The sequence below is a fragment of the Hydra vulgaris genome, chromosome 09 (assembly GCF_038396675.1).
Source record: "Hydra vulgaris chromosome 09, alternate assembly HydraT2T_AEP".
NCBI lineage: Eukaryota > Metazoa > Cnidaria > Hydrozoa > Anthoathecata > Hydridae > Hydra > Hydra vulgaris.
The window spans coordinates 48,951,782-48,965,425 of NC_088928.1; the positions used below are offsets into that span (position 1 = coordinate 48,951,782).

At 29.6% G+C, this 13,644-nt stretch overlaps 1 protein-coding gene across 1 annotated transcript in view; it reads right to left on the reverse strand.

Annotated features, from left to right (window-relative positions):
* LOC100204104 (apoptosis-resistant E3 ubiquitin protein ligase 1) overlaps positions 1 to 13,644 on the reverse strand; it is a 69,175-nt gene that overhangs the window by 25,894 nt on the left and 29,637 nt on the right. The window contains exons 6-9 of the mRNA XM_065805955.1: positions 12,312 to 12,480; positions 9,086 to 9,240; positions 5,266 to 5,343; positions 4,628 to 4,754 (exon numbers count right to left, since the gene is read on the reverse strand). Coding sequence (XP_065662027.1) covers positions 4,628 to 4,754; positions 5,266 to 5,343; positions 9,086 to 9,240; positions 12,312 to 12,480 — 529 coding nt within the window. The remainder of the gene's footprint in view (positions 1 to 4,627; positions 4,755 to 5,265; positions 5,344 to 9,085; positions 9,241 to 12,311; positions 12,481 to 13,644) is intronic.

Consider the following 13,644-nt stretch of genomic DNA (forward strand, 5'->3'; position numbering starts at 1 on the left):
CACTCAGTGCCAAGTCTGGACTGTACGGCGGGTGCTCCAAAACTTCCCAACCGATGTCTTCTAACCAATTCTTTGTGATCTGTGCTGTGTGAGGCTTTGCGTTGGCGTGCAAAAAAATGACCGGAATTCGACGATTTTGCAACTTCTGCTTGACTCGACCCAAGATCTGGCAATAGAGAGCGGCCGTCATTGATTGCCCCTTCTCAAGCAACTCCCAGTGAATGACGCCTCAACGGACCAAAAAGTGATCAGCATTCGTTTCTCTTTCTAAAATTGCCCCAAAACTGAACCTTAGGAGCTCCTAAGGTTCAGTTTTGGGGCAATTTTATTTATTATATGCATCTTGCAAGATATAGTAAAATTTTCTTTAAAACTATATGCTGATGATAGTAAATTAATTGCTTCAATTAAAAACAAATCAGAAACGGCAAAAGCTTCAAGAGAAAATTATATATTAATGCAATAATGGTCATATGATGATGTGTTTCAAAATAAAAAAAAGTATAGCCATGCACTTGAGTAATGAAAAAATTTTACAATAAATGCAACTGATAATAAACATATGAAACTAGAAGAAACCGAAATTGAACTTTATGGATAATTTCTACACTATTATCTATTTAATGTTAAATATAGTAGTAACAAATACACAAAAACATATTATTCATATTTTTATTTATCATAAAGCATATTTATATTTATAGATTTTATATTAAAATTAGATTAAATCTCCTTAAAATTAAAATCTTCATGCTATTTCAATTACTCTGTTTTTAATCATTAGATCTACCTTGCAAAGACATGAGAAGACAAAATAAAGCTTTTGCTATTAAAAACATTAGTACAATAGTAAAACATTATCTGTAATTAGCAGATATATCCATGGAATTTTTACGTATGTACACTAGGGCTGTCCAAAAAAATTTTTTTTTTCAGATTTGATTGCATAGTTGTTTATTTTGTGCAATTTGACATAGTAATTAACTGTGCAAAAAATCTTTCCAATCAGATAATGTTTAGGGGGTGCTCAATGACCATAAAGTTTTACGAAAAATGTGAAAAACATGGAAAAAGTAACAAAGTTCCACAAATTTCTAAAACCCGGTTAATTAGATCTTTCAGATTTGATCAGTTTTAATTATCTCTAAATATTAAATTCTGAATACAAATTACAATCCACATCCACTTTAGACTGGTTTATTAGCAGAGAAATTAATGAAATAAAATACTGCAATACGACTAAAGTTCTGCGGTTTTTGTTATATCAGAATTTTTCCAAAATAAAACACTAGGATTTTTGACTCTTTGTCATTGATTAAAATACGAATTATAAACAAAAAAACATATGAGCAATTAACATTTAATTATCGTAATGTTATAGTTCGTGCAATGTTAATGCTAGCGAGGACTATAACTCTTCAGAGTACACTTTCTGGCATCTGGCACTCGCTTTCTGTGATCCTCAACCACCTGAATTAACCTCTGCATTTCAGATTCATTCCTTGTAATCGATTCATTAAACATCGACATTAAAGCCACAGATCGTTCGGCAGCATCATTTACTACTTTCAATGAATATACTAAATTTTTTCCTTCTTGGTATTCTGGGGAATCATTCCAGGTAGCTGGATCGTTGTTGAACAGAAAAGCAATATCAACCTTCATTGACCGCAACGCACTTGCTGAAACTGATGTCACCAGCATGTCCAGAGATTTCTTCTCTAGACTTTCAATGTTCTTTAATTTGATCAACCTTTCAGACCAGTTCTCACCGTGAAATTTCATGTTGGAAATCATTTTTCGCTTCTCTTCCGTTTGAAGTTTGTTTGAAAACAAAGCTAGTGGGACCAATTCTAGTGAAAGGTACCACAAATGGTTTTGAAAGTTCTTGACTGCTGCTTCCGAAATCGTTTTATTCACAACTGCAAACTGCTTAAGTTGCTGAAACAGAAACAAGTCATTAACTGGAGCATCGCTGGCATTTGTGCATGATATCCAAGATTTTACATAAACCAGACTAGCAAATAAGCAAAATTCACAGAGATTTTTTTCCTCTTTTGTGGTCAACTTGAACTCTTCACGAAATAAATAAATCTTAAAACAATAAATAACCTTGGCCATCCAGCGAGCCATGTGATAAGCACCAGGGATCTTGAAATGATCATTTTTCTCTTCTTGATCAGGCAGTTTTCCAAGTATTAACAGACAGAGATCCATGATTTCTTTGTAGTCATCCCTTGGCATTTTAACATGCAGGTTTTCTTTGAAGAATGCAATCACTTCATTTTGTAGTTCTTGCACCAGGGGTATTTTCATTCGAATGTCATCCAGAGGTTTAAAATTTCCTTGATTAACTTTGGGCCAATATTGCTGAAATCTCTGGAAAAGAGGTATGTTGGGACCAGATGATGGTCCAAATAGTGATCCAAACACTCCTGCTACTATGATCTCATGAACATGGTATCTGCAAGCGAAATATAACAAATTTCTACCTATATGTTTCTCTAGAACTACACATGCACCATTTTTGGAGCCAGTGTTAGAGGCTGTAGTATCAAAACTCATTCCAATAACATCACCAATTATGTCCCAGAAATTAAGCAGATGAATAACTGCTTTTGCTTCGGCTTCTCCAGTTCCAGCTGATAGTTTTGCTATTCCAAGTATTTTGTCAACATTGTGACCTGTCACACCTACAGATAGCCGGTCAACATTTGCTTTAGGGGCTGCAGAATTTGCACAATCTATCATCAGTTTGCCATCCCAGTGGACGATTAATGGTGGTTTGTCCAAATCGCAGAATTCAGTTCGAACAGTGGCTTCAATATTTGATCGATGATAGGTTCGTTTTCTACGGACTGTAGAACGTGACAATGATCCATCATCGAGGTTCTGTCCACCAGCCCTTGCAATTGCTGCTGCTAGTATAGTAAATTTTGTGTCAGATAGATTAATTCTGTCTAATGTTGATGAAACATCAGGCGAGTCAAGAATTGTATCTAAGATACATTGTCGTTTTGGAGTACTTGCTAAACTTGATTCAGCTGACCCTGAAGAACTTGCTTTACTGACTTGTTGTCTGTAATAAACAGGGATTTCTATCTCAAAATCTCTATCAACCATTTTGTCATTATCAACAGCATCCTTATCGTTGTCATCACTATAACTTTCGTCATGTAAAGGTTCAATAACAGGAACTATTGCACTCGCACCAGATTGTCTTTGCTCTTCTTTTAGCTTTCGTTCTCTCTCTGCTTGTTTCCTTGCTTCATTTCTTTCTTCTAATTTTGAAAGTTCTTTGTCCTCTCCAAACATCACCATTTTTCTCTGACATATAAAACTCTGATCCAATAAAAATTCTTTATCTTCTTCAATTCTGATCATGGTTTCAGCATCCTTGTGGGCAATATCAAAAAGTAGGCCAATGGTGTCTGTAAATGATTTCTCTCTCTATTTCTGAAAATCTGACAATCTGGATTTTTTTTTTTTTATTAATTTAAATTCCTGGACTAAAGTTTTCAACTTTAAGACTACATTCGGATGAAATGCTGTCGGAATACGGGCTTTATTCCAAATAATAATCAGTTCATCAACAGTTGTTTTAAGACTTTCAGGCACTGACTTTTTGGTTAAATTAAGATGATAAAAAAATGTTTTTAAAACATCAGATGTTAAGGGAAGAACTTTATCTGGAAGATTTGGCTCTGGTTGTCCAATTAAAAAGATTTTGGTTTGAAGTCGTGTAGAGATAGCAACACGAGATGATGCTGCCATTTCAATGATAACTGAAATATTATGAGAAAATCAAAACTCAATACCATATTATACAAACTTATCATTCAGTTGTTGGTTTATGCAGCTGCAGCAATATATTATAATAATTATTACTAAAGAAATTAAATAAATATTTTCAAATTAGAAATTATTATTATCTGCACTTAATAACAAACAATACACTACCAGACTACCATGCTAGTTTTCTGTAATAGGTTACTAAGGTTAGGTACTATCAAAATATTAATACATTTGTTGTCAAACTGAAATTCCAAATAAAAATAATATTTATACTTGTAAACCTTTTTATTCTGTTTGAACAAATTCTAAATTGAGTTAAATAATAGTATTAAAATTATGAATACAAATTTTAACAAAATGATATAAACACAGTTGTTTTAAACACTAGCAGACATTTTTTAGTCTGGTGCCCTGATGACAGTTAATCTGCTGCACTTTAATTAATCTATATAGCACGCAATCAGACAATATTTCAGTGGAAAAAATCTAACTAACCAGGTTCTAGAAATTTTTGGAACTTTGGAACTTTTTACACGTTTTTGACGTTTTTCGTAAAACTTTATGGTCATTGAGCACCCCCTAAACATTATCTGATTGGAAAGATTTTTTCCACAGTCAATTACTATGTCAAATGGCACAAAATAAACAACTATGCATTCAAATCCGAGAAAAATTTTTTTTTCCTGTGTTCACATGAACAGCCCTAATGTACACATATAATCATGCATTTCGTATATATGTACATAATATGTACACATTTATAAAATATAACATGTAGCAGTTTGATGGAGTGAAAAAATTGTGTTGAATATAAAATTTAAAAATTGTTTACCAATGTTTTTTAACATTAACTTTTCAAATGTAGCTACCAAGATGTTTCTATGTCTTGAATACAACTTGACAACATTACTTCTGGTTTTAATTAAAATTCCAGGTTCAATCTCATCCAGAAAAGTAATCTAAATAATCAAAAACAAAAATCATGCTTAACAATAATAATAATAATAATAATATTGTTAAAAGATCTAAAACTAAATTGTTTTTAATATTTTAAATATAGTAAAATGTATCAATGGAAATTTAAACAAAATATAATCTCTAACCAATCTTTGGATGTTAATTAATACTAAATTAAAACTAATTTTTAGTCTTAAATTTTAAAAAACATTGTAAACTAAACTACAGCTACTTAGGAGGAAACAATACACCAAAACAATATTTAAAAACAAATGTTTTTTCTGTTATTTACAAGCGTTGTCTACATATTAGTGAATTTAATGATGGATCTAATAGTTGTGATGGAATTGATTAAATTGGAATATATTATAATTTTCTAACTCTTTGAGTACATCAGCTGTACATAACAGTCTACAACTAAAACAACTACCAAAAAAACAATATTTACTACCTAACTTGACACAATAAAACCTTTTTGATTCAACAATGTATTGCACTTAATAAAGAACATACCTTTACAGTAGGCTGAATTCGAATAGAATACAATTTTTTTGGAAATATTTTCAAATAATATTCTTTTATGGTCAGTAACTAAATTAAAAGAAAGAAAAAATTATCAACTTAATAAAATGTTCCAACTTTTTTTTTTTTTTTTACAAAAATGTTCCTAAAGAAGTAAAATAAAATTTAAAAAACTAGAATTCAGTTGGAAGAAAAGAAAACTTATTTTTATTTTAATTTATCTCCCCAAGGTGACTACAGTCGAGGAAGCATGCTGAATGGAATATTGGCATATTCCATTCAGCATTAGGTAACATAACATCTTTCAGGATATTTTTATACATGAAACGGTCCATTATTCCATCATTTCGATGTATTGGACCTAGACCGTTAGCAGAAAAACACCCCCAGACCATTACATTGCCTCCACCATGCTTAACGGTCTTATGGCAGTAACGTAAATCGAGGCGTTTTCCGGCCGGTCGACGTACACGGCAAATGCCATCGCTCTCTATGATATTGAACTTCGATTCATCACTGAACAGGACAGTTCGCAAATTCTGCACATTCCAGTCAATATGAGATGTAGCAAACAGGAGTCTTTTCTTCTGGTTTTTGAGTGAAATCAGCGGTTTCTTTGCAGGGCGTTGAGAAAACAATCCGGCTTCAACAGCACATCATCTGATTGTTCGGTCCGATAGAGGCAGCTCTAATTGCTTTTGTATCTCGACTGATGATATCCAGGGATCCTTCTTGGCGGATCTGACGATCATAGAATCCTCTCTAGAAGTTCTACAGGTAAGTTGTCTGCTGACAACTTACCAGTAGAACGATTTTTGGAACATAGTCTTGATACGGTCCATTTTTTCATGCGATATTTAACACAAATACTTTTTTGTGACATTCCACTTAACGTAATCGCCAATAATTTTCTTTCTTAGTTCCAATCCAAGACCGTCGGGAGCCATTTTTGCACTTGAAGTCATAAAAATAATAAAAATAAATAATCACGCTTCTCAAGTTACATTTACCTTGTGATGATACAATAATGCTCTGTGGAACACAACGTCTTGGTTGGATGTGGACTGTATTGATGTAATGAAACACTTGTTGTATTTCACTTCTTGTATTGATGTTCTTCGATAAAACACTTTGATAAAACTCACTTCGATAAACTATCTTGATAATACTGACTGATTGACTTCCATATACTGACTGAATTACATGTTGATTTACATGTCTCTTATATAGTAAAATGAACCTGTGTGAACCTGTTCTCAAAGATTCTAGATGCTTCTTTTGGATGTTTCTGGAAGCTTCTGGATGCTTCTGAATGTTTCTGGATATTTCTGGATGTTACTGGATGCTTCCAGATGCTTCTTCAGGAAACTTCTGGAAGCTTCTGGAAACTTCTGGATACTTCCTTAAATTATTAAAAAACTTCCGTGACGTGGACACGGACCAGACTTAAGAAAATGAAACAAATCAAAAAAGTTGCACTTGTTTTGTCCGCTGCAAAATGGCACTTGTCAATGAAATTCTGCCTGTGTGCTGTCACCTGTCAGCTGATTGCTCATGTCATGGCATGCTATGACTCCAGACTCCTGAACTGTTTGTTGTGGTAGTATAGTTCGTTTCGTTTCTAAGACATGTAAAATTAGGAACACTTTTTAGCATTGTTCCTTGTTGGTTGCAAATGTTTTGTCCAATACTGTATATATATATATATATATATATATATATATATATATATATATATATATATATATATATATATATATATATATATCTTCTCATTCAGCTGATTTGCTAACCGCTAGGTTTATCGTACATTAGATAGTGGTGGAGAGGTTAAGGCTATCGCTCTTGACATTTTTAAAGCTTTGGATAAAGTTTGGCATGCTGGTCTTCTCCATAAGCTTTCTTCTTACGGTCTATCAGTTAACATCTTTAAGATTATTGAATTCTTTTCAAACGTAGCATAAAAATTGTCCTTTTTTATAATGAACTAAAGTGCATAATTATTTTATTAATTATTACAACTTTTTCACAAAAATATTTTAACTTATGATATTTCAGATTTTTTTTTAAATTCTCTTTGTAAATCAAATTTTAATAAAACAACATTTGTAACTTTTAAGTTAATTACAACATTGAAAATTTATAAAGAACATATTTTGTTAATATATGTGCAAACATAATATATCTTATGTTCTTACATTTATAGTCATTAACAAAGAGGATTAGTCAAAGCCTATTTTATTTTGAGTAACTTACTGTAAAGCAGTATAAGTTACCTAAAAGTTTTCTTTCTTTTTAAAAGTATTTTCGTTTAAAAGAATTTTTAATACATTTAACTATACAACATCTTGTTTACTAATTCACAGAAAACAAACATAAAATTAACTTAAAATTTTTTCTCAACATAAATTTAAATATCTAAAGAAATATATCAAAGTGTAATTATGTTATAACTATATTGTAACTAAGTGTAAAACTTGTAATTCTGTAATTTCATAACCCAACAGTCACAACTGACCCAACAGTGCTCCTAACAGGTCATCCAAGTGCTTTATCATATCTAACAATCCACCTATAGTTCATCTAATAGATTTATCTACAGATAATCCATTAATCTTAGATTGTTATGAAGTTAAACATCCTTTAAGAAATATGTTTCTAAACTATCATTAGCTATAGTGAAAGCAACTTTCCTACAAGATAAAAAACCCTGAAATGAAACCCTACTTCTGTATGATAAGCCAAAGGAGCCTAGATGATAGCGTCAGCCTTAGATGATAATCTTCCAGTGGTGTCATAATAAAAATACTTAGTTTTCTGAAGGTTGGGTCAGTCAATGTAAATTCTATGCAAGAAAAAAGTAAAAAGATTGCAGAAATTACAAATATAAGAGTACTAGACATATTTGCATGCTGCCTGCAAAAGACTCGACAGGTGTCAATGCTAAGTTTGTGGGATATGATGATTGTTGGTGCAAATGTGACATATTTGGCAAAATGTTTTTTTAAAAAAAGAAACTTTTGTGAATAAATGCATAGCAAAAATTTTGACTCTTGTGTTGCATGACTAAGCCAAAGGCAAAACAAGCTGTATACAAAGCTCAACCATTAAGCTGAAGTTATTTAATGAGATACTAGATTTAGAAAAAAAAAATATTCAAAAGTAGTATTCAAAGTTATAAAGCAAATGAAAAATAAAAATGTTGTTAGAGGCTGTGTGTTAGATTGTTAGGCTGTATTAAAAGACTAGATGAAAAAACTTTTACAAATAAAGTAAAAACAAGATGGCTGATTTCGAAAAACCTTAAAATGAAGTTTAATTAAAACAAAAATTTAAAAAAAAAATCTGCAGTGGATAAAGTTAGTAAAGACAACTGAGCCCTTTAGTAAGGTGAAATCAGGTATTTAGAGGACAAAATAAGAAGCAGTGTATTTATCAACAACAGACGAGTTGAGGTGTTTAGACAGAAAATCCAAGTATTGAAGAAAGACTTGCTATAATTATTGTGGCTATATGTAAAAACTTCACAACAGCAATCAAAACAAGACAAAAATGAAAGATTTTTAAAGTAAAGATTGGTATGCAGTGCTCAACCCGTTGTTTTATATTATTGTTTTGAAAGCGCTCTCTGAAGAGTTTTTACTAGTGTTACCATGGCAACTATTCTATGGATATGCTTTGGATTGCAGAAATCATATACACTTTATATGTTCTATATTTCATAAAACAGATCTCTTAATAAGCCTTCCAACAAATCTTTAAAAATAATAGCAGTTAACAATAACAGAAAAAATACAATATAATATTTTACTTTTGGACTAATGTAGCAAAAAACTTTTCTTTTCTTATCTGTAACTGTTTCAGATTGTTTCATAATATTTTCACTAGAGCTTCTAATATATCCTTCATAATATAGGTTCCAACTAGACATATGAATGTTTTTTTGCACTTCTTTCATCTCAACATCTAAAAAAGGTTTTAGTATAAACAAACATTAGCATGTCAATGCTCAGTTAAGTAAATATTTAAAAAGTCTGTAGTGACTGTCAGTCAGTGTAGTGAGTGTTAGTCAGTGTATTTGACTGTCAGTCAGTGTAGTGACTGTCAGTCAGTGTAGTGACTTTCAGCCAGTGTAATGACTGTCAGCCAGTGTATTGAGTGTCAGTGGATGTAGTGAGTGTTAGTCAGTGTATATAGTGTCAGTCAGTGTAGCGAGTGTAAGTTAGTGTAATGAGTCAGTCAGTGTAGTGAGTGTCAGTCAGTGTAGTGAGTGACAGTCAGCGTAGTGAGTGACAGTCAGTGTAGTGAGTGACAGTCAGTGTAGTGAGTGACAGTCAGTGTAGTGAGTGTATAAAAAGGTTTTTCAATTCTACATTTACTTCATTTCTATAAACATTTTTTCTGAATAAATTTTTTATATAAAATGCTTTCATATCTTATAGTTTTTATATTAGAAAATTAAAAAAAAAAGAAAGTAAAAAAATTTCACAAGAAAAAAAGGAAAAGGAAAAAAAGTTCGCAAGAAACGAAAAGTATTTAATGCAGTTTAGTTGATACCCATATTGAATATATATAACATATATACCTTTATGTTTTACTTGTAGATAATGATAACAGTGATTATAATGAAAGAAAATTTAAATAAAACAAAACTATACTTGAGGCTTAACATGTTTTTGTAATAAACACAAAAACTACAAAGATATAACAAAAGATGCCAAAAGAAATCAGTGAAAACCTATTTTTTTGATGATTTTGTCATATTTTAATAGCAGAAAAAAAATAAACCATTTAATATGGATGACTGAGAGAGAGAGAATGAGAGTGCAACATTTAGCTACATTAATATTAGCTATTGGAGGAGCTTTTTATTAATAAATACACTTTTCTTCATTCATTTAATGCTTTGATATTTTACCAATAAATAGAATACTTTTACAATGGAGGAATCTTCAAATGCTAATAATACCTAGAATCTTCTAATTATGTTTTAAACTATTTAGACAAAGTGCATCAATATTTTCAATATCAAAAATATACGCAACCATTTTAAACTGCTCTTAACACTTTTATTTTTTCTGAGAAAAGAATAAAAATATTGTTGAATCTACTACAAACATTGAATCTCATTGAAATCTCAACATTGAATCATCAAGTTGCTTACAATAAATATTATTACAATAGCTGTTCATAAAAAACTTCACTTGAGTGATACACAATCCAATGATTAATGAAAAAATGCCATTATAGGAAATGTTCAACCAATATAAGTTCAAAAGTAAGGACAATAAAACAATGATGAAAATGACCTCTTGTGATTTATTTTGATCGTTAATTGAGGTAAGATTTTAGAAATAAACTTTTTGATTTATTGTAAAATTTTCTTCATCAACTGCATCATTATTGTCATCATAAAATCATCTAACAATTATTGTCAACTTGACTAACAAAAATGTATGTGATTTTTAAACAGTTCTAAACATTTTTGTTCTTTCTGCAAACCTCTTTCTGAGCTTTAACTTTTATTTATAACAAAATTACAAAAAAAAATTACAAAGATAGAGTTTTAATAGATTTCTACCTAGTCTGAAAATTTTGACTATCAGGTAATGTGAGGCCTTGTTAACATATTTATGCACACATTTTATGTACAAAATGGCAATTTTAACAATGTGTTAAATGATTTAAGTTTTGCCAAAACTGTAATCTCATAGAATATTTGAGTTGTATTTCATAATTTATATGCAGCATTTATTTAGAAAATATTAAGTCAAAATTTATCATTGTAAAAAAATATTTTCACTGCAACTGTGAAATAAATTATTTTGATTAAAGTCAGTGTGTTTTTTTAATAATATTAAAATAAACCATTTATTTTAATTTTAACTTTTTTTTTCAATTTAACTTTATATTATTTTGATACTCACAAACTAAGAAAAAAAAAAAAAAAAGTTTCAAATTTAAACTTTTTATAATCTTTAATTTTATTTGATTTAAGGTTATTTTTTGTATATTCATATTACATTGAGCAATCTTTATTTCTAAAATCATTACAAGATCTACCATCAGCAAGGTCTGTAGGCATATAATATTTAACAGAATTTAGTAATTAAACTTTTTTTAATATATAATAATTTTATTATTGAACAATTTTTTTTAGTTTTGAAGTTGTTTCTCAACACAAATTTTTCTGTTTTCATTTATATTTCATTTTTCTTATGACATTATTTATATTTATGCAAGTAATTTATGTTCCTGATTATCTTATTGTCAGTTAATAAAATCTTTCTACAATTTGCTCAAAATTTTTATTAAAATTACTTTGGTAACTACATTAATAAAATCTATAAACTGCTCAAACTTAAGATTTTTAAACTGGTTTTTAAATTAGAGTTTAAGATTTTTAAATTGGTTTGAAAATAAATAAAACTGCTAATTGGTAATTTAAAATATGCTTATGAAACAATTTTATCTTTAACAAGATATACTTATATGCCTTACACTTTTTCAATATCATTTTTCAATCTCGTGATAAGGTCTGTAATGTAATAGTTCGATATATTTTTTGATAATATCTTGAATAGTTTTTTACAGCATTTTTGAAAGGCAGAACCATAGACACTTATCAAAACTATTAAAACAAATCAGTATACAGAAGAGAAAACTTAAATATCTTCAAATGTCTTTAACATTATTACAACATCTGTAAAAAGAAGGTTTAGGTTCAATTTGTCAAAAACCAATTCATAAGGGGTCAAAAGAATAAGGGTTAAAGGCCTAAACTTTTAATGGTGCCACTTAATTATTAAACTTCCTATGGCGCATCTTAATTATTAAAATTTCCCATAGCGCCACTTAATTATTAAAGTTTCCTACGGCGCCACTTGTATTATTTATCAAAGTATTTTGAATTCTCAACATTAAAAAAAACAATACACTCAACAGCTATTATAATGTCAGCTGTCAGATGTTTGTACTTCATTAAAGTTTTAAAAAATTGACATGAAAATTAAAAGAAAAAAAAATATCTGATTTACTTGTAAGTACGACTAAAGTAACATTTTCACTAAATAATTTATCGTCATAGTATATAGCTGCAGAGTAAATACCAGCTTTACTTAAAGTTATCCATGCTTGATGTAATTTTGCATCAGGTTCTTCAATAAATAACAGCTGGGGAGAAATTCGATCAGTAGGATATCCAAGCTTAAGAAAAATAAAGAAAATTAATTTACTATAGGTCACTTATATTCTAATGCTCTTCTGTTGTTGCAAGACACATAGTGTGTATATATAAAAAAATAAAAGTCAGTGAATGATTCAACAAGATTACAACATAATCAGGTGATTAGATGACTTAGATTATTTTATACTAAACTGATAAAAAAAATTCAAGGGAAATTAAAAATCTTTCTAACTCATAGTGAAATTTTGACTTTTCAGAGTTAGAAACAATCTACTGTATGTAGCTCTAATGCTTTAATGCTGTGCTAATGTTATCATTAGCATAAGGTTAATACCAAGCGCAATTTTAACATTAGGGAACTTAATCTTTGATAATGACTTAAAAGGTACATATTATTTCATAATCAAACTTTATAACTATTATTATTATATATACTTTTTCTTTACTTAATTACTTTTCTATTTTTTCGGTTAAAAAAAGATGTTTACCATTTGCAAAGTCATTGTATATCAATAAGATAAAGCAAAACAAAATTTCTATTATTCTGTTTTATTATTATTCTGAAAAGCACAAAGTTGATGGTGGATAAAAAATGCCTCTATTTTTCCATTGTTAGCACAGTTGACAAGAAATGTGCACTAACAACAGTGAAAACACCTGCCAAGCATTCTAAACCCAAATCTACACATAAGACACTTATTTTACACCTTACCCACAACCATCAAGAATTAAAAAAAAAAAAAAGAAAACTCTGGAGGAAATGTCAGAAACTGACAGCTATTATTTCCAGGTTCGTCTGGAACTTCAGCTAAAAATTGGAAAAGTCACCATTAAAATTATAAACTTATTTATCACAACACGAATTTATTGGAATTTACCTTGAAAATTAATAACTTGTCATAAAAAATTATAACTTCTTAAAAAAATCTAAAACTATCAACAAACTAAAATTTAAAATTTTTAATGACATAAAAATCATATTTTGATACAAAGTGATATAATATCAAAATACCAAGCATTGATTTAATAACACTCATCTTGCTCTGTATTGCTATGTTTTGAGATGCAGTTGCTTACTTGTAGTATTCAAAAATAACAATAATATCTTAAAACTATAGGTATAGAACATATACCTTTAGTTTTATGCTTTGAGAAAGATTATAATAAAAAATTTCATTTTAAGA